A 19,596-nucleotide genomic window follows, 5' to 3' on the forward strand; every position below is an offset into this window, starting at 1 on the left:
TGGGGGGGAAGCCAGAGCACCCAGAGGAAACCATGCAGATACGGAGAGAATGTGCAAACTCCACACAGGCAGTCACCCGAGGGTGGAATAGAACCCAGATCCCTGGTGCTGTGAGCAACCATGCTACCCACTAATCACCAATCACCAATAATAATTATTTTACAACAAAATATTGGAGGTGTTAAATACTTGGCATGGAGAGTTTTGAGAAATAATCAGGGAAAGAGTTTCATAAGGAAACACAGGATCTTTAAGAACAACAACACCAGCAGTGGTAAAAACTAAAATATTTTGTTCCACAGAATGAATTGAAAAATAATTATTGGCTTTAATCCAGTACGAATAGGATTGAGACCAGTCATCTCTGTAAAGTACTGTATCACTGTACAGTATTTTATTGGTAGATTCACTTTCATGAATTACACTCAGTGCTGCTTTGTATTTACTAGAGTATAATTCCACACAAAATTGATGGAAATGTATCTCCTTTTCCCTATTTTTACTTCATTTTAACATGCATATATCAATAAAGTGTGCACTTTGTATCATTGAAGATTATCAAAAAGTAATATGGTTAGATCTTGTGAAGTTATTTAACTTTGCTTAATCAAGACGTCACACAGTTGCCATAGGTACTGCTATTTGACAAGTTTATTGCATATCCACCTTATTTAAATAAATCATTCACTTCAAAAACTTTTCCTACAGGAATCTGCCTGAATAGGGAGTGTTACAGGTACTTCTCAGGCTGAATTGATGCAGATAGGATTTGTGTTTATTAACTCTGACCCATTTGAATTTCAATCAAGGGTGTAATCCAGTGATTATACAACAATGCTTCGGGTTTTTGTTCCTTTACTTTTGTTTCTGGTTGCTGTCACATCCAGCCTAGCCACAGCAATCAAAAAAAGACCACCTCAAACACTGTCAAGAGGTATGTGATGTTTACTTAATGGGGTTTGTGAATTAATTTTGCTTCTGTTGAATTTCTGCTAAGTTGATCTTGAAAGTTATATCAGGTAAGACTACATTCATGCAAATGCAAAAGCAATTCCCTGGAGCAGAAATAATCTGATTTTGCATGGTTGGAAGGTCACTGTCACATCTTAATCTTCCTCAATAACTCTTGACTGTAGACAAGGGGAATTGAATCAACGCAAGCCAAGGGGAGTAGGAAATCATGCAATTGCAGATAGTGGGAACATATAGAGAAATAGTTCCCAACTAAATCAAAGAGGAGAGAGGGCCTGAGACAGGTACATGCTCAGTGGGCTGAATGGCCTCTTTCTGTGTTGTAATTTTTTAATGTAGTTCCATGGGCAATCATTGCTAGGGAAGGTGAGAAGTGGAGTTTAGGTGGAAATCCTGCTCTCCGATGCCTACAAGGAACTTGACAAATATTGTTTAAGTTAAAGCTTTGCTGAGCTTCTTGTGAACCTATGCCTGCTTGTTGCTACCTTTTGCTTAAAGATTGTGTATAATTCAAGTCTTTGTTGATTATAATTGCATTTGGGACTAAATTATATCATCAGAACTGACAATTCCAACTATGCGTGGCCTCCAAGCTAGGAAAGTTAGGTCATGACAGCCAACAATACTCAGCACACGGTGTTCGGCTGCCATTTAAATTCCCTGGCAATATTTTTCCAAACGGTAGGCATTGCTGAAGTCCTAGAACTTGCTTCCATACATCCTACAGCAAAGTGCCTAGTGAACCATTACTTTTCTCAAGTCTGATTGCAATATAAATATTACAGGAGCTCATACAAAATTCCTCCAATAATAATATAAAAATGCTACTTCTGTGTGACACCCTTTACTAATCATCCCAATGCTTTTTGAAAATTCTGTTATCCAACAGAGTGCTCATTATAGCTCTTGTAAAATCATGAATGTGAGGCTGAAATTGGCCAAAGGTTGCCAAGTGTTTCATGGAGGCTTTCACTGGGTGAACTCTGGTAAGTTATTTCTTACAATTCTCTGCTAGTTATCTCACTCGTTATGTCTGTGTCACTCCTGTATGGCATCCTGTTTTTGCTATTGTGCATTCACAATTGGCAGAAATACTGCCAGGACCTCCTGGGATTCCAGTTAGTGCCACATCTAAAAACTAACAGTACGCCAAGTCTAGTCAGGAACTGTGCTTCACAGTGCACATAATGGGAGGGGAATCAAAACAAAATGCTTCTGAAATCACTTAGGTGGCACTTCATTGTAAACACAAGCTCACATTCATAAACATATTGCTTTTTTACACTACTCCCTGTCTGATTGATAGTCATTGTAAGGAGAAAGTGAGGACTGCACTCTGATTTCTAATGAGGGGCTTTTGCTCGAAACATCGATTCTCCTGCTCCTCAGATGCTGCCTGACCCAGCACCACACTCTCAACTCTGATAGTCATTGCAGTCAGAGCTACAAAAGCCAGACCTCACAGGCTATTGATCCTTAGCACCATACCATGCTGGATCCCTGTCTAAGTGCTGTTCCCACTACACCAATGTAGCATTTTCATGTTGTTCAGTGGTATATCATACACCGAAAAGTCTTCAAATGGCTGAAAATGTTCAATTTTTTCAACAACAACAAAAAAAACCTTTCAAGCAAAAAGTCAGTGAATACTCACATCTATTGGAATCGGGTGTTCTTGAATATGTTTTATGTCAGAAGTAGATAGATGCTTGTTTGACATGGGAATCAAAGTTTATTGGGGGTAGCTGGAAATGTAAAATATGGAACATAAGTGAATCAGTCACAATCTGATTAAATGTCAGTGCAGGCTGGGTGGCCTAATCCATATGTTTTTATGATTTCATACCTGTATTGCAGAAGTCTGCAAAATAGGTCAAGAACACCTTAGTGCATCACAACCAACCATGAGCTGATAAGCATGACCAAATCCCAAACTTTTCATCCAGGGGATAAGATGTTAATATCACTGCCTTTATAAGGTGAGCTTGAAATAACTTTACTGAGGCCAGTATCCCATCACCAAGTCCCCCTTTATTTACACATGGCGAGTCCTTGACACTGATCCAGCTCCCTCAAAGCCAGCTCTCAGAGTGAACAGAACCTCTGACACTACTGTTTATATATCTCAACTAGGGCTCCCTGTTTGGACCAGGTTAACATCCCCGATTAGGGGACTCTTATTCTGTAATGTCCACCTGGTTGACCTCATTACAATCACTACAGAAACATTGAAAGTATATTTCAATGGCCCATATTGGTTAGTGAAAGGAATTGGTAAGATTAATTGCCTTTGCGACACCCTAGATTGTCTGAAAGAAAATCAGCTGTGTCACACCATTATGTTAAAGTATTATCACTGTCAAAAGGAGGACAAGCCAATGCAGGTTTTTCAGGTAGAAGGAACACTGGAGGAAAAAGTGGTAACTCACTCCTCTAGCCTTGGTCAGAAGAATAGAAAGGGAATAGTTGTCTACAGCAATCTCAATTGACTTGCATAGTGATGAAGGAATTTATGAGAAATTGTTGGGATTTTTAAAAACCTTTTCCAATATCGTATTGACTATATTTCTTATCAATATTGTCTAAAATATGCCATTATCTTCAAGTATAATAAAACAAACCTAGTTTTACATCTTCTAAATGCTGAAATTTCAAGTTATGATTGTTTGTAACTCATGATCCATTTATTCAGATGACTAAAATCATACCTGTGCCAAAGACTGGTCTCTACTCTGCAGAGACTCTAATGCTGCTGACTTTGAGGAAATTCCCAGGGAAATTAGAAGTTTCCATTGACAATTACTGTGCCTTTGGAATCCTCCAAATAATCTCTTAAAATCAGATAGTTCAGACATTGCTGACTCATTTAAGCTTAATAGTCGCACTGAAAAACATCTAAAATCCTGGGTGGCTTTTAAACTGAGCACCCAAGTCTCCATTGACCCTAGCACCTACCACGCACCCCGCCTCCCACCCCCCACAACCAACCTGCCACTGCAAAAACAACACCCAGCTCCCCAACCCCTGATACCCAACCGTATCAAACAGATCACTACGCATTCTGAACCAATGCTGCCAGTTCCAACAGCACAACCTCCTGACCCAATACTATCTCCTTACAAGAAAGAAAATCACCCCCACCAGATCTGACACCCTACCTCTTACCCTTCCACACCCACCTCATCTGAACACCCCCAAAATTGCCAACTGACTCATCCCCTTGTCCTGCCCTAAACACTCACTGCCTAGTCTGACAGGATTTCTAATCACCCATCTGGCATTCTGTACCCAACACTCTCTCACCTACTTGGCACCTTATCCCCTCATCTACCTGGAACCCTATACCCTGAAACACCTGCCACCCTATCACCTCACAATCTAGCACACTATGCTCTGACAGCCACTTACCTTACCTCTGCACCCACCTGGTCTACACCCACTTACCTCACATACTTAGTTTTCTACAGAAGCTGTCATAGTGGCTGCTAGATATTTGAATTACAGAATAAGGCACTTGTTACTGCAAAAGTGGATCATGGTTTATGATGCATTATTGCATCGTTTCCAGACCAGGTTTGCTGTGTGTGTTTAAGACAGTTACATGATATCATGACATGACACTCTTGTCTAAAGGTATCTACGTCACCTTCATGGCAATGAAATCAGAGTGCTGTGCTCAGTCAGCCAATTATTTTTATGCAATATAGAGTTAGCATCAATAGACACAGAACCGAGGCTACACGATGTTTCAGCAATGCAATTAGGTAGTGTTGTTAATAAACTTCAAGATAAAGCTCTTGACAAGAACCTGATCTTTGCGGGACATATTATGTGAGTAATATACAGGGCCTCTCTCACTCAATACCTACAGAGTAGTGTTTGACCCAAGAAACCCCTTCAATTTTGACACTGATCTTTTCCACTCCTGGCCGCAACATTTCCTGTTTTACATTTTCTGGGCTATTGATGTACTTTAAAGCTAACACTGAAGTGGTAGTCTAATAAATGTGGCAGCTCAGTCTGCAATCGCACCCTCGACCAACTGCCTGTTGTTTCATTGTTGATATGGCCTGACGGTAAGTAAGTATTTTTTAAAAATGCAGCTTCTAAAACCTGCTGTTTTCTTTCACACTAACTGATCAAGTCACTTTTTGAGAACTTGTGGAGCCCCAATAAAATGCTTGTATTAAAAGCAGAAGGAAAGGAAGCCATGTTTGACAGCCTGAGAAAACATTTCCCCTGACCAAAGATTTTTGATGCCATGGCAAATCATTGTCCTCTTGGTTAAATTACTCAGACTGACAGATTCATGCACAAATACGAGTCCCACCTCAGTGCTACTTCCCAAAACTTCATTGTGTCTTAAATGGGCCAATATTCCCTGTCAATATATGTGATGTTACTGCAGTGAGCCTCATTTTTGAAATTAAATGAATGAGATTAATTTTCTGTACTTACAAGTTAGATACAAACCAAAAAGGGAGAAAGGATCTTCAAATGATCTTTTTTTACTGAAGAAAATAATTACTCGGAAAACTAAACTAAGGGACTAAAGGCTGACATGTACCCTGGCTTGTATCTTCGGATCTTAAAACAGAGATATTAGCAACAAAGGTCTGTCATCTTCCAAAATTCCTGAGATTCCAGAATGGCGCCAGTAGATTGAAAAACTGCACATGCAATACTTCTACAATCCGAGTCAAGGAAGGAGGGAGACGGAAAGCAGGAAGAGATAGACAGGTAGCTTAACATTTGTCTTCAGAAAATTCTGATATACTATGAAGGAAATATTGGCCAGATATTTCAGAAAATATCATATAATCAATCAAAGTCAATATTGTTTAATGAAAGGGAAATCATGCTTGATGCATTTATCTAAGGTCTTCAAGAAGGTAACAAACAACATGAATAAAAGGGAAATAGCAGATATGGAATATTTGGATTCCCAAGAAAGCATTCAATAATATGCCAAGTGAAAGGTTAGTGCATAAGATATGAGCTTATGATGTTGGGAGCAATATATTACTATGGATAGAGGATTGATTCTGAAATGGGTCACAGAGCCTTGAGATAAATAAGTTATTTTCAGGTTGGCAAACTATAGTTAGTGGGTTGCTACAGGAAACAATGTTGCAGTCTCATTTATTTTCAATTTATGTTCATGACTTAGAAAAACGACTCTTTGCTGATGATACAAAGTTAGCCAGGAAAGTACTTTGTAAGGAGGATACAAGTCTGCAAAAAAAGATAATTTAAGTGAATAAAAAAATTTGGAAAATGAACTAAAATTGGGAGAAATGTGAGATTATCTACTTTGACAGGAAGGATAGAAAATAAAGAATATATTTAAAGGGAGAGATTGCAGAATGCTATGGTACAGAGAATCTGTGAGCGTCCATTCATGGATCACAAAAATAACATGCAGGTAAAGCAAACAATTAGGAAGGCCAATGGAACAGCTTTTACTGCAAGAGGAATAGAGGTAAAAACAAGGGTGTTTTGCTACCACTATACCTGGTGTTGGTAAGACCACAATAAGAGCACTGTATACAAATTGATCTGTTTATTCAAGGAGATATACACTTGCATTGGAGACAGCACAGGTAAGGCCTGTGCAATTGCAATTACTTGTCAGTTTTTCTCACTTTCTGAATCTAATCTTTCATTCCCTTTCTTTATTTCTCTGCTGTGTCTGATTTTATATTAAACTATATCTCCTTCCATCATTCTCAACCCTTAAGCTGTTTATTTTGCAGTCCTTCAAACAGAAAAGCAAATTGTTTACTCTGCCTGTTCAGGTCACAAATGTAATGTTTTCTTTGGTAAACTGTCATCAGCTCACTTTTGCAGAATCTACCATGCAAGACATTTACTAACCTCAAGGTGGAAGGCAAACTAACAGCAAACACTGATAATTAGGGAGCTGTAGGGCAAGTATTCCATTGGTTGAAGTCAAAACAAGCACAAAGGAAGATGGCTGTGGTTCTCAAATTGCCACAGCTGCAGGATATTGATGGTTGAATTCTTCAAGGTCTTAACAATCTTTACCTGCTTTATCAATAACCTTCTTTTTATTATAAAGTTAGATGAGGGATATTCATTAGTGGTTGGATGATTTGTAACTCCTCCAATATTGAGGTAACTTGTGACCAGATGAAGCAAGACCTGCACAACATTGCAGCTTGCGTTGATAAATTGCAAGTAACATCCACATCACACAATTGCCAGGCAATGAGTATCTCGAACAAAAGAAAATCTAACTGTCATCATTTGACATTCAATGGAGCAAGCATCACTGAATATCAATATCCGGGGGTTTACCATTGACCAGAAACAGAACTGGATTAATCATATTAATACTACAACTACAAGGACAGGCCAGTCAATACAAATTATGCGGCAGCTAACTTATCTCCTGCCTTCTCAAAGCCTGTCCACCTTTTGAAAGGCAAAAGTCTGGAGTGTAATGGAATACTGTCCACTTGCCTGTTTAAGTGCGGCCCCCACATGACTAAAGATATCCATCACCATCCCAGACAAAACTGCCTACCTGATTGGCACCCAGTTTACAACCTTAGATATCCATTCTTTCCACCACTGTTAAACAGTGAATGCAATGTATATCATCCACAAAATGCATTGCAGCAACCTGGCAACATTCCTCTGACAGAATTATACCAAACCAATTAACTTTACCATCTTGCAGAGCAACGGCTGTACACGTATAGGAACACCACCACTTACTAATCTCTAATAAGACATATGCCATCCTGATTTAGAATTCTATTGTCATTTTTTCACTTTCATTGGGTCAAAGTCCTGGAATTATCTCCACACCAGTACTGTGGTTGTATCTACACCTCATCGACAATAGCAGTTGAGGAGATATCTCACCATCACTTTCTCGAGCTTTGTTGGATATGAACAATAAAAACTTGCCTATCCAGTTACACACATATCCAATCAGTAAATAATAAGAAAAAGATGCCTTGTTATTGAAAAACTTGCATTGGAAGGAGTTGAAAGAAAGTTCACTCAACTCCTGAGATGAAGAGATTGTACTCTGATGGAAGGTTGAACAGATTGGGCCTAAAATCATTGGACATTAGGTAGAAAAAGATGAGATCTTATTGAAAATATAAAGTTCTGAGGGAACTTGACAGAATGAGTATTATGAGGATGCCTGGATATATTCAAATAAAGGGGGAAAATGTAAAAAGGAGTGTCCAATTAAGATTGAGATGAAGAGAGAGTTCCTCTTTCCTAGTGTTCTGTCACACTAACCACCGTCAGAACAATCTTAGAAATCTTCTAAGGATATGCTTTAAAAGATTGAAAATCAAGGTAGCTTCTATGGTCACCAGACTATTCTGACATCTTGAAAGAGACAGAAAAACTACCTTATCTAACCTATTCCACCATCAAATTAAGTTGGGAAATCCACCTCCAGGCAAATCACCTACATGAATGTTCATAACGATTGAAATATCTCTTCTTTTTCAAGATTTTCACTCAACTCAGCCAAAGCATCAACTCAGCTAAGAAATATCAGGCTTGCATTGAAATAGAGAAGCTATTTCATTTGTATAGTTACCGTTTTATTTCCATCTGCATGTAACTTGCATTTGAGATCATGTGGGTGAGTCAAGTGAATGAGATGTTATGGCTTTCTTAACCACCAAGACAAGCGTGGAGAAAGAAAATAACCACCATTATTCAAATAAACAAAAGTGTGCTGTTGGATTATTAATATTGAGTCAAACACTCAAAGGGTAAGAAAATACACAACTCATACATATATAATGTCTTGGATAAATAGAACAAACCTACAATTTGTTCATGATAGTACTTAGGATTTGAAATTCCTTTCCATAGGTAGCAATGGGATATATTCAAGGTTCAAGTCAATTTTTGTTCTCCAAGAAAGTCAAGAGTTACTGAGGTCAGTGAGAATGTGGAGTTAAACTACAATAACCTCACATAGCCTCCTGAATCAGGAAATCAAATAACCAATCTTTGCTTATATATCTTACAATCTTATGTAAATAGAGGCTGAATTAATTTTGCTATTCTGATACCAAACAACATATATTCGTTTGATAGTTGTATAAAATTAATTAGGTCACGGTAAATTGGACAGGCTATTTATGTGAAAAAGAAATAAATCGATTTCCAGACACTAAAGACTTCAAATGGCTACTCTAAAGGGCTTATTCATGCTCTCACTTTGGTTTTATTGAATATTTGCATGCCAATATGTGTTATTATTTTAGGTTGGGGAGATGATATAACATGGGTACAAACCTATGAAGAAGGGCTCTATAAAGCAAGGAAAAGGTAAGAAAATTTATCAGTTTTAATCTTTTGCAGTGAAATGTGATACTGAAAGATTCAAAACCAATAAAGTCTACAGCAACAAAAATAAGTATGGCTGTTGTTGGGTATCTGGTCAGAGATAATGCTTGTCTTTGTTGGAATCTGCAGAAAAAGAAGTACATTTTTGATTATAGATGAAATAGTGGTGAAATCCTTGTGTATGATTGAATTGATTGTGGCTTGGTTATTTCTTGCCACAATCCAAAACAGAATTGCAGAGATACAACTGGTACATCTTGGCGATAGTAAGGACTACAAATGCTGGAAGTCACTGTCGATAAAATGTATAGCTGGAAAACCGAAGCAGGTCAGACAGCATTGGAAGAGCAGGAAAGTTGATGTTTTGGGTCAGGATCCTTCATCAGGACTGGAGGAAGGGTCCTAATGTGAAACATCTACTGTCCTGCAACTCCAATGCTGTCTGACATGCTACACATTTTATCAACTGCTACATCTGTTCACCTCCAGACAGTCTTAGCTCCTATAATAAAATCATCAAAATGAATTTTAAGCTAAATCTCCATCCTTATGCTAGGATTACAAGATCCTTTGAAGGGTTACTTTAACATTTTTGTCTGAATCACTTTATGTGGTGAATTTGGCATTGCGTAAATATCCTTAACCTGATCATTATAATGTTCGCTATTCAGTCCAATGTTCCTTTGGGGAAAAGTTCAAACCCAAAAGGAGCGGGTTCGGCTCAGAATGGAGATGTTAAAACAATCTGAATCTCAACTCCAGCCTGTGTCCAATCCATCCACTTCTCATTTATTCATGAGGGCAGGCAGTTAATCCATTCCCAGGAGGTAAGGTTAGCAATTTAAATATCGCAAGTAAAAGTTTCACATTTGCCATTTTCAATTTGACCTTGGACAACTTGGCAACCTTTTTCTTGTAGGTAAATACCATTTCACTTACCTACTGAAGTCTAAATACCTGCTTATCAAATGTCCCATGAATAGCTCTCCAATGAACTGCTTCTAAACTCCTCTGACCTCTGCCTCAAAGTTTCCAGCCTCTGATCAGGATACTTGAAATCACTCATTCCCCCAGTCCATGAGGACATCAGTCTTCTCTGAGAGCCTCTGGTTCTACCCCTTCCCCACTCAAGGGAATTCTGATCCCTCAACAACCTCCTTTCATTATCAATCCAAAAGGTCAGAGAGCTCCCCAGGATCTGACCACCACCCTCTCAGTTGGGTCTCAGATCTAATGGTTTCTGCAGTCTCCTCTCCAGTGACTCAGTTTGACCTACGGGGGTGGGGGCGCGAGGAGGAATTTCTCAGTGACTCCATATGCAGCATTGAGTTAAAACTCTACAGTGTGTCTCTGGGTTCAGGTTGGTCATGCATAACTGGGCCCAGAACCTGGCCCCAAAGAATAATATGATGCTCCCCTTTTTTCAAAATTTCATAATGATCTCTTGATAGCATTTGGTTGGCGATGTTCCTTCAGAGAGAGTTGGGGAGGACTCTATTCCTCCTGTAACAAAATCACCACAGTGCTACTCTTTCATTAGAGAAAGACAAGTGCTGATGGTTTAACCTGAAGCTCATTACACCTTGGGCAAGTGACAATGTTGACAAGATTAGACTTTATGGGAACCTCAGCCAGTGTGGTAACTGAACCCACACTGTTGCATCACTCTGTATTGCAAATCAGCCATTAAGCTGACTCAGTTTACCAACCCCCTTCCTGCTATCAAAGGCGAAAGTGTCAAGTCAGCTATTTCTAGTTACTCTTCTGCTGTGGAAGTTGCTGTTTCTAATTAAGTGAAGCCAGTCTCAGCTTTTAGGTCTGATGGCTAGTTAAAGGCATAATACAGTGTCTGGAAGGAGGCGAATCTATAGAGTCATAAAGTCGCACAACATGGAAACAGACCCTCCAGTCCAACCAGTCCACACTGACCATGTTCCCAAACTAAACCACTCCCACCCACCTGCGATTAGCCCATGTCCCTTGAAAGTTTTCCAATCATGAATTTATCCAAATGTCATTTAAATGTCATAACTGTACCCACTTTCTCTGGCAGTTCATTCCACTCATGAACCACTCTGTGTAAAAGAGTTGTCTCCTATGTTCTTTTGAAACTTTTTCCTCTCACCTTAAAAATGTGCTCAAGTTTTGAAATTCCCCCCTCCATACCCCCCCCCCACCCCACAAAAAAGATCCTTGTCATTCACCTCATCTATGCCCCCCTTTGAACTTATAAACTTCAATTGGGTCACCCCTCAACCTCCCATGTTACAGTGGAAAACTCTCCCAGTCTTTCCTGTCTATTTTTTATATCTCAAACCTTCTATTCCTGATAAAAACCTGATACATCTTTTCTGAACCCTCTCCAGTTTAATAGTTTCTTTCCTGTCACAAGACAACCAGACCTGCACACAATACTCCAGAAGAGGCCTCACCAACATCCTGTACTTCCCAACTCCTAATTTCAAAGTTCTGAACAATAAAGGCAATGACAGTGAAAACATCCTTACTCCATTAAAGAGTGACATTGGTTATCCACGTTGTATTCCATGACTGATGGGCAGATTTTCTGACAGGTTTAAGCCAATATCACTAAATTCCTGCTCACCTATCAGCTCAAATAAAAGATTTAACTCAAAATATCACAAAACATACCTAGAGACATTTTGGTATGGCGAGCCTCTGAATCTAGAAAAAAAAACAGATCGCAGAATCTTTTGGGCAGAAGTATCCTTGTCTATTGTGGCCTCTGGGTGGCAGGATCTATGCTTCCCTTGGCATTAGAAACACCCAAACACATCTCACATAACCCATCATTTGCATGGAGGCTGTTACTTCTCAGATACACCCAGCTTTGGGGCTGGAGTGGAATAGTAGATGAAACTGATTGAATCACTTCTGTAGGATGTTATTCTGCAGTAGACACATAGATCATGTTTAATTATGATTATTCACTGAATATCTCTTCTAATTTTCCCTTTATTTGTTGGTTTAGCAACAAGCCATTAATGGTTATCCTTCACTTGGAAGACTGCAAGTACTGTCAAGGTGAATGCTCGGTTTTATAGAATTCTTTCAGTTTCATAGTTAGAAGTGTAATTCTGTTCCATTTTCAAAACATAATTTAGGGCAAATATTATGCTTTTTAAAATAAACATTAGGTCAACTATTAGAGGCAGATATTTATTTCAAATCTTTACAAAGATCAGTCATCATATATTCTATATTTATTCATCTTGTTATGGTCACAGGAACATTCTGGGTTTGATTAAGGGTAAATATATAATTCAGGTTTGTCACACTTACACCTCTACCTTAACTAATATTTTGCTACAAAGTTCATCCAAGCCTTTGCAACCTCTAGACTCAATGTTGCCAATGACATACTAGCTGTTCATGTCCCTACCTTCTGCCAGATTGTCTGCCACAGAGTTATCATATTGAATTGGAGGGGTTGGGAAATGGCAAAGCAATTTGGTGCATCTAAATATGCTCATAAGTTCAAGGTTAGTTCTCTTCTGGCAAACATAGTAAGGAGCAATGTTGAAAGTGGGCAAGTTAATCTAAAAGGTGGGAGATGTAAGAAATTGGGCAGACGTTTCTCTGTCTGTAGTGACCTTGAAAATGAGGAGGCAAAAGAAGACTCTGAAGGCAATCAAAGGGCCCAGAGTATTGGTAAAAGGGTTGATGTGGAAAAAGGAGTTTTGGGAGAAGTTGCATTTACCTGTATACCATCCAGTTATCTAACTTAATTATATCAGTCTCAGGTTTCTAATTTCCTTCATTCTCTCTTGTTGAGACCAGCACACCACAGAACTGTAGTCCTCTCGCCAAGTATACAGTTATATAAAAGAGGTGACATAGAAATAGCCACACATGCTAGACATTACTAACTTAATCAAACAATTCCAAAGTACTATTTGAAGAAGAGTATTAGAAATAAATAGCCAACACTTATGTATCACCCTTAATTAGCAAAACATTCAATCTGTTTTTGCTGAATCAATGCAAGTCCTTTTTGCTTCACACTATAACACATATAACGTAATATTTTCAAACCTTTTTTCAGCACTGAAGAAAGTTTTTGCTGAAAATGACGAGGTCCAGGCTATGGCTGACAAAGATTTCATTATGTTAAATCTAATGGTAAGCATTGCTCTTGTTCACTTTGAATAAAACATTTTATAGACTTGCAGTTAAACCCACTCCAAATGTACATTGAAAATGTGAATGCATACTTCTAATAACATTTTGCCAACTAAAATTAATGATCCAAAAATTGAGGGGAATATATTAATAAACTCAATATTGATTCCTGTACCAGGGACATGCATGAGAAAATGGAAACTAGAAATTCATCTGCCCTAATTTCTATGTTCAGATTAATCACTGATCTATCACCATCACCTCCCACCTGCATCTACCAATCGCCTGCCAAGCTACCTTCCCCCAGCCTCACCCCCACCCTTATTTATCTCTCAGTTCACTTCCTCACCCCTCCACCCCCCACATTCCTGATGAAGGGCTTATGCCCAAAACGTTGACACTCCTGCTCCTCGGATGCTGCCTGGCCTACTGTGCTTTTCCAGCACCACACTTTACAACTCTGATCTCCAGCATCTGTAGTCCTCATTTTCTCCTAGTTTCGATCCAAACAAGCCAAAGGCATCTTTTACTTGAGCCAGTCTATATTTACATGCATCTGAGCAGGAGGGTTGAATAACTGAACGGATTCCCATTTAACTTCAGCAGGAAGATCTTGGACAGTGGTCTTTCCCCAATGCACTTTAGCGGCAGCTGCCCCCAACTTTAGTGCATCCCTCAGCATGTAGTCCTAGACCTTGGAACGTGCCAGTCTGCAACACTCAGTGGAGGTTAACTCCATGTTCTGGAAGAGCAACAAGTTTGAGATACACCAAAAAACATCTTTCACTGAGTTGATGGTCCACCAGGTGGAGTTGATATTTTTCTCAGTGTGCATCCTAGGGAATAGACAATAGAGCAGAGTTCTCTGTCACTCAGGACAAGCCTCGACACTACATTTAGAAGGATCAGAATCAAGTTAATTGGGTCTCAGCCATTGACCTTACATCAATATCAGCCCCCCCACTACTTCCTATCCTGTGCCAAGTAAATATTGCTAACACAAAACCCTATCTCCATTCTGTGGGGGTAGATATTGCTGTGGACCTGAACAACCAATGCAGCATTTTCCATTATTCTGCATTACCTTTGTGCATTTTGACAAGGCAGTCATATTTTGCAAATGGGCACAATTTAATGTTACCCAGGTCAAAAATGGTCAGAAAGTTCTGCTTTGGTATGCACTGTAACATAAGTAAACCCATGTTTCATTGTAAAATCCGAAGTACATAGAACTTAAAACACAGGGACAGGCCATAACATCAAATGAAACTAATCCCCTCTGTCTGCCCTTGCTCCATATCCCTCTATTCCTTGCATATTCATAAGCTTATTTGGAATTCTTTTAAATGTCCTTTTCGTATCTGCCTGAACCACACAGTGCATTCCAGACTCCTACCATTCTCTGTATGAAAACATTGCCCCTCACATCTCCTTTGAACTCCACCCCCCCCCACCCCCCACCCCCACCCCACCACCACCTTAAATGCATGCTCCCTAGTATTAGACATTTCAATTCTGGGAAAAAGATTCTGACCATCAACCCTATCTATGCATCTCACAGTTTTACAGTCTTCTACTAAGTCTATCCTCAGCTTCTGCCACTCAAGAGAAAACAACCTGATTTTTTTCTAGCCTCTTTTTATAGCTTATTCCCTCTAATCCAGGCAGCATCCTGGTAAACCTCTTCTGCACAATCTCCAAAATGTCCACCTCCTTCCTGTAATGTGGAATGTGAATGTAATGGAATGTGGAGTGTGGCCTAACCAAAATCTTATAAAGCTACAACATGACATCCTGGCTCTTGCATCTCCAGGAACAGCGACAGCTTTTCAAAAATTATTGAATTGACTGTAATGCACTTTGATATATCCAGTTGTTCTAAAAAGTGTATGTAAATGAAAATATTTCTGTCCAGCAAGAGAACTGAAGTAACTCCACTGACATTTAATGACAATAACATTGGAATCAGTAGGTAGCGGGGGAAACTGTCCAGTGGTTACCGTCACACCTGACACATAGGAAGATGGTCGTGGTTGTTAGAGGTCAGTCATCACAGCTCCAAGGCATCACTGCAGGGTAGTGTCTTAGGCCCAAACATCTTCAGTTGCTTTATCAATGATCTTCCCAGCCATCATAAAGTCAGAAGTGGGAATGTTCGCCAATGATTGCACAAAGTTCAGCACCATTCACGACTCCTCAGACACTGAAGAGTCCCTGTCCACACACAACAAGATCTGGACAATATCCAGGCTTAAGCTAATGATTGGCAAGTAATATTCACACCGCAAATGTCAGGCTATGACTATCACCAAAAAGAGACAATCTATCCACTGCTCCTTGATATTCATTAGCATAACCATCACTGATTCCCCTACTACAAATATCCTGGGGGTTACCATTGACCAGAAACTCAGCTAAACTCATCATACAAACACAGTGTTTACAACAGCAGGTCAGAGGCTAGGAATACTGTGGCAAGTAACTCACCTCCTGACTCCCAAAAGCCTGTCCACCATCTACAAGGCACAAGTCAGGAGTGTGATGGAATATCTTCCCCCCACCCCCCCCCCCCACCACCACCCCCCCCCCCCCCCCCCCCACCACCACCACCCCCCACCACCACCCCCTTCCACTTGCCTGGAGGACTGCAGCCCTAACAACACTCAAGAAATTCAACACCATCCTAGACAAAGTAGCCTGCTTGATTGGCACTACATCCACAAAACATCCACTCCCTCCACCACTGATGCTCAGTAGCAGTAGTGGGTACTAACTACAAGGTGTACTGCAGATATTCATGAAAGATCCTCAGACAGCACCTTCCAAACCCATGACCACTTCCATCTAGAAGGACAAAGGCACCAGATATATGGGAACACCACCACCTTCAAGTTCCCCTCTAAGCCACTCTCCATCCTGACTTGGAAATATATCGGCATTCCTTCACTGTCACTGGGTCCTGGAATTCCCTGCTTAATGGCATTGTGGGTTAACCCACAGCAGGTGGACTACAGCAGTTCAACAAGGCAGCTCATTACCAGCTTCTCAAGGGCAACTTGGGATGGGCAATAAATACTAACTAGCCAGCAATACCCACATCCCACAAAATGCAATTTAAAAACTCCCATGCCCACCATCTGCAAGGCACAATTTAAGTATGGTGGAATTCTCTCCAGTTGCCTGAGAGGATAGGATGGGATGGCATGGGATGGGATAGTTTCCAATAGCACTCTAGAATCTCAACATTATCTCAGAAAAGCCCACTTAATTAGCACCTCATTCACCACTTTAATCATTCACTTACTCTACTGTTGACCTGCAGTGACAGCAGAGTAGACCATCCACAAGATGCACTGCAGCAACTTTTAAACACGAGCAAAATCTTCCAAACCCACAACTTCTACCTAGAAATGCATGGGCAACAGTTGAAGGTCATACTGGCATATGTGAGTTCCTACCAGCTGGCACACCATCCTGATTTAGAAGATATCACAATCCCTTCATTGTCTTTGGATGAAAATCCTAGAACTCTCTCCTTAACACCCCTGTGGGTGAACATACATGACAAAGTTAAAATCACACACCACCAGGTGATAATCCAACAGGTTCATTTGGAAGTACAAGTTTTTGGAGCACTGCTCCTTCGTCAGGTTACTAGTGGGTCAGGATCATAGGACACAGAATTTATAGTACAAGATTAAAGTGTTATACAACTGATGAGATGTATTGAACAAACCTAGATTGCTGTTAAGTCTTTAATCACAGAATGGGTTGCAGGTTTCAATTCACTAATATGTAAATCACAGAATCTCTTTCAAGTCATATTCCTGAGATAACTTCAGATTTTATAAACAAAAGTGACATCTCAGTTCGGACAATGCATCAAAGGTGTGAGGTTAGAGTCTGTTTGTATCCCAACCTTGAGTCAAACTGGTTCTATTTCCAAAGTAGGAATTTATAAAATGTCACATGGACTGATTGTCTACAGAATGTGTGCTTTTTAAATGAAAGTGCATGTATCTGCAAATTCAAATTCACCCCATAGACTTATATGTACGTGCACGTGCGTGTGAAGTAGAGAAATACAGAGAGAGAAAGAGAGAGAGAGAGTCTGTGTGTCTGTCTGTCTGTCTGTGTGTGTGTGAGAGAGAGGAGAGGTTGAGGAAAAGAGTGTGTACGTGTGTGTGTGTGTGTGCACACGACTGTGACACAATATATTCCTGTGAGACGGTGGGTGCGTGAGTGTGAGTGTGGGGTGTGTGTGTGTGTGTACATGTGTCTGAGAGAGAGCGTGTGTATGAGAGAGGATCTGTGTGAGTGTGATCATGTGTAAGAGTGCGTGGGTATGCATGTGTATAGTGTAGTGGGGTCACCTGTAGGGTGGCATGAACCTCAGATCCTGGTTAAGGCTGTCCACATGGGTACTGAACTTGCTTATCAGCCTCTGCTCAGCGAATCTGTATTGTTGTGTACCTTGAAGTCAGCCTTGGAGGATGTTCACCTGAAGATCCGAGGCCAAATATCCTTAACAGCTGAATTGTTCTCCGACTGGGAGGGAATATTTCTGTCTGGTGATTGTTGCACAGTGTCCATTTATCCATTGTTGTAGTATCTGCATAGTCTTGCCAAGATACCTTGCCAGCAGCATATGAGATAGACAACATTGGCTGAATCACATGAATACCTGTCACGCATGTGGTGGGTGGTGTCCCCATGTCTATTCACAGTATCAATGTCGACACTCTGACATATCTTGCAATGGTTGCCATAACAGGGTTGTAAGGCATTGTGGTCGATGTTGTCCTAAAGGCTGGACAGTTTGCTGTTTATGGTTTGGTGATTGTTTAAAGTGAAGAAGTGAAGGCATTGGGAAGATCTTGGTGAGGTGCTCATCCTCATCAATAATGTGTTGCAGGCTGCATACCATACACCACATGAACCACAATTGGTTAAGAAGTTGGCTCACCAAGTCAAAGGCAATTAATGATGGGAAACAAATATTCCCCATGATATAAATAGAAAAAAAAGCTTCATTAATACATTTGAGAAATGGCAAGGGTGAACAAAGAGTGTGTTATGAACCGAAGGGTTTTACAAAGAGTGAGTAAAATCCTTTCCCAAGCCCACATCCACCCTAACCCCAGACCCTTAGTGACACTTACTGTGAATTTACCTACTGAGATTGATATGTTGTAAAAAGGAAAAATATTTATCATATGACATTTTTCATTACTCTGCATGCTTAATAACAGAGTATTCCTTATTTAAGTCTCCCAGGTTATATTCTTAAGTAGATTGTCCACCTCATAAAGAACCTCTGAAATCAACAAATTGAAGAGGTGCACATTTGATACTGCACAGATATTTGGTCTATGAGATAGTCATGGTGAAGTGAAATAAACAGCAGAGACTCACACTAACTGGATCTCATTCTAAATCTTGCCATGCTTGCCCAAGTCATGATTCTAATGAATTTCTCCTTGGTTACACAGATATATATTAGACCTTATGCTTGAGAATGAATATTGGGATACAGGGATGAGCACTCACCTCAAGTATGGAATGAAAAAAAACAACAGTTGTTTAATCCACCTCCCTCAAATAAAAAAAGGATTATATTTTTCTTTTCATTTCCCCCACCAGCATTACTGGGGGAATCTTTTAATTTATGGAGTGTATCTGGGTTGTAAAAAGCAAACTTGATCTAAGTCAAGGTAGTGTGTGCTCTGATCTTGCTTGTTTTTCAATTAATGGAGAGTTAATTCTAGGTGTTTCATAACCTTGTGTTTTTTTCAACAAGCACGAAACCTCTGACAAGAACCTTGCACCTGATGGCAAATATGTACCACGCATCATATTTGTAGGTATGTTTGCGATTGTAAATTAATCAGTTAATGCTGAATTAACCCATCACAGCCCATTGAATATTGGCGATATTCTTCATTTATATAATTCAGTGGCTTTTTTACTAGTTTCAATATGTGGTTTTTATTTTACTTTCTGTCATTTATAATCTGTAAAGAAATTAAAGTAAATATAACAAGGGCAATTGATTCTGTGCTGTAATGGCTCTACAACTGGGGTCAAGTGTTGATTTACATACTGGAAAAATGTATCTGGCAACTG

The 19,596-nt window shown here is 39.8% G+C and overlaps 1 protein-coding gene across 1 annotated transcript in view; it reads left to right on the forward strand.

Moving 5' to 3' along the window:
* Window positions 1–750: 750 nt before the first annotated feature.
* Window positions 751–19,596, forward strand: part of LOC140480233 (anterior gradient protein 3-like) — a 28,291-nt gene continuing 9,445 nt past the window's right edge. Inside the window, exons 1-5 of the mRNA XM_072574944.1 lie at window positions 751–934; window positions 9,246–9,309; window positions 12,320–12,372; window positions 13,394–13,470; window positions 19,271–19,334. Of these exons, the coding sequence (XP_072431045.1) occupies window positions 835–934; window positions 9,246–9,309; window positions 12,320–12,372; window positions 13,394–13,470; window positions 19,271–19,334 (358 nt within the window). The 5' untranslated portion in view covers window positions 751–834. The remainder of the gene's footprint in view (window positions 935–9,245; window positions 9,310–12,319; window positions 12,373–13,393; window positions 13,471–19,270; window positions 19,335–19,596) is intronic.

Source organism: Chiloscyllium punctatum, chromosome 8, assembly GCF_047496795.1.
Source record: "Chiloscyllium punctatum isolate Juve2018m chromosome 8, sChiPun1.3, whole genome shotgun sequence".
NCBI classification, from domain to species: Eukaryota; Metazoa; Chordata; class Chondrichthyes; order Orectolobiformes; family Hemiscylliidae; genus Chiloscyllium; species Chiloscyllium punctatum.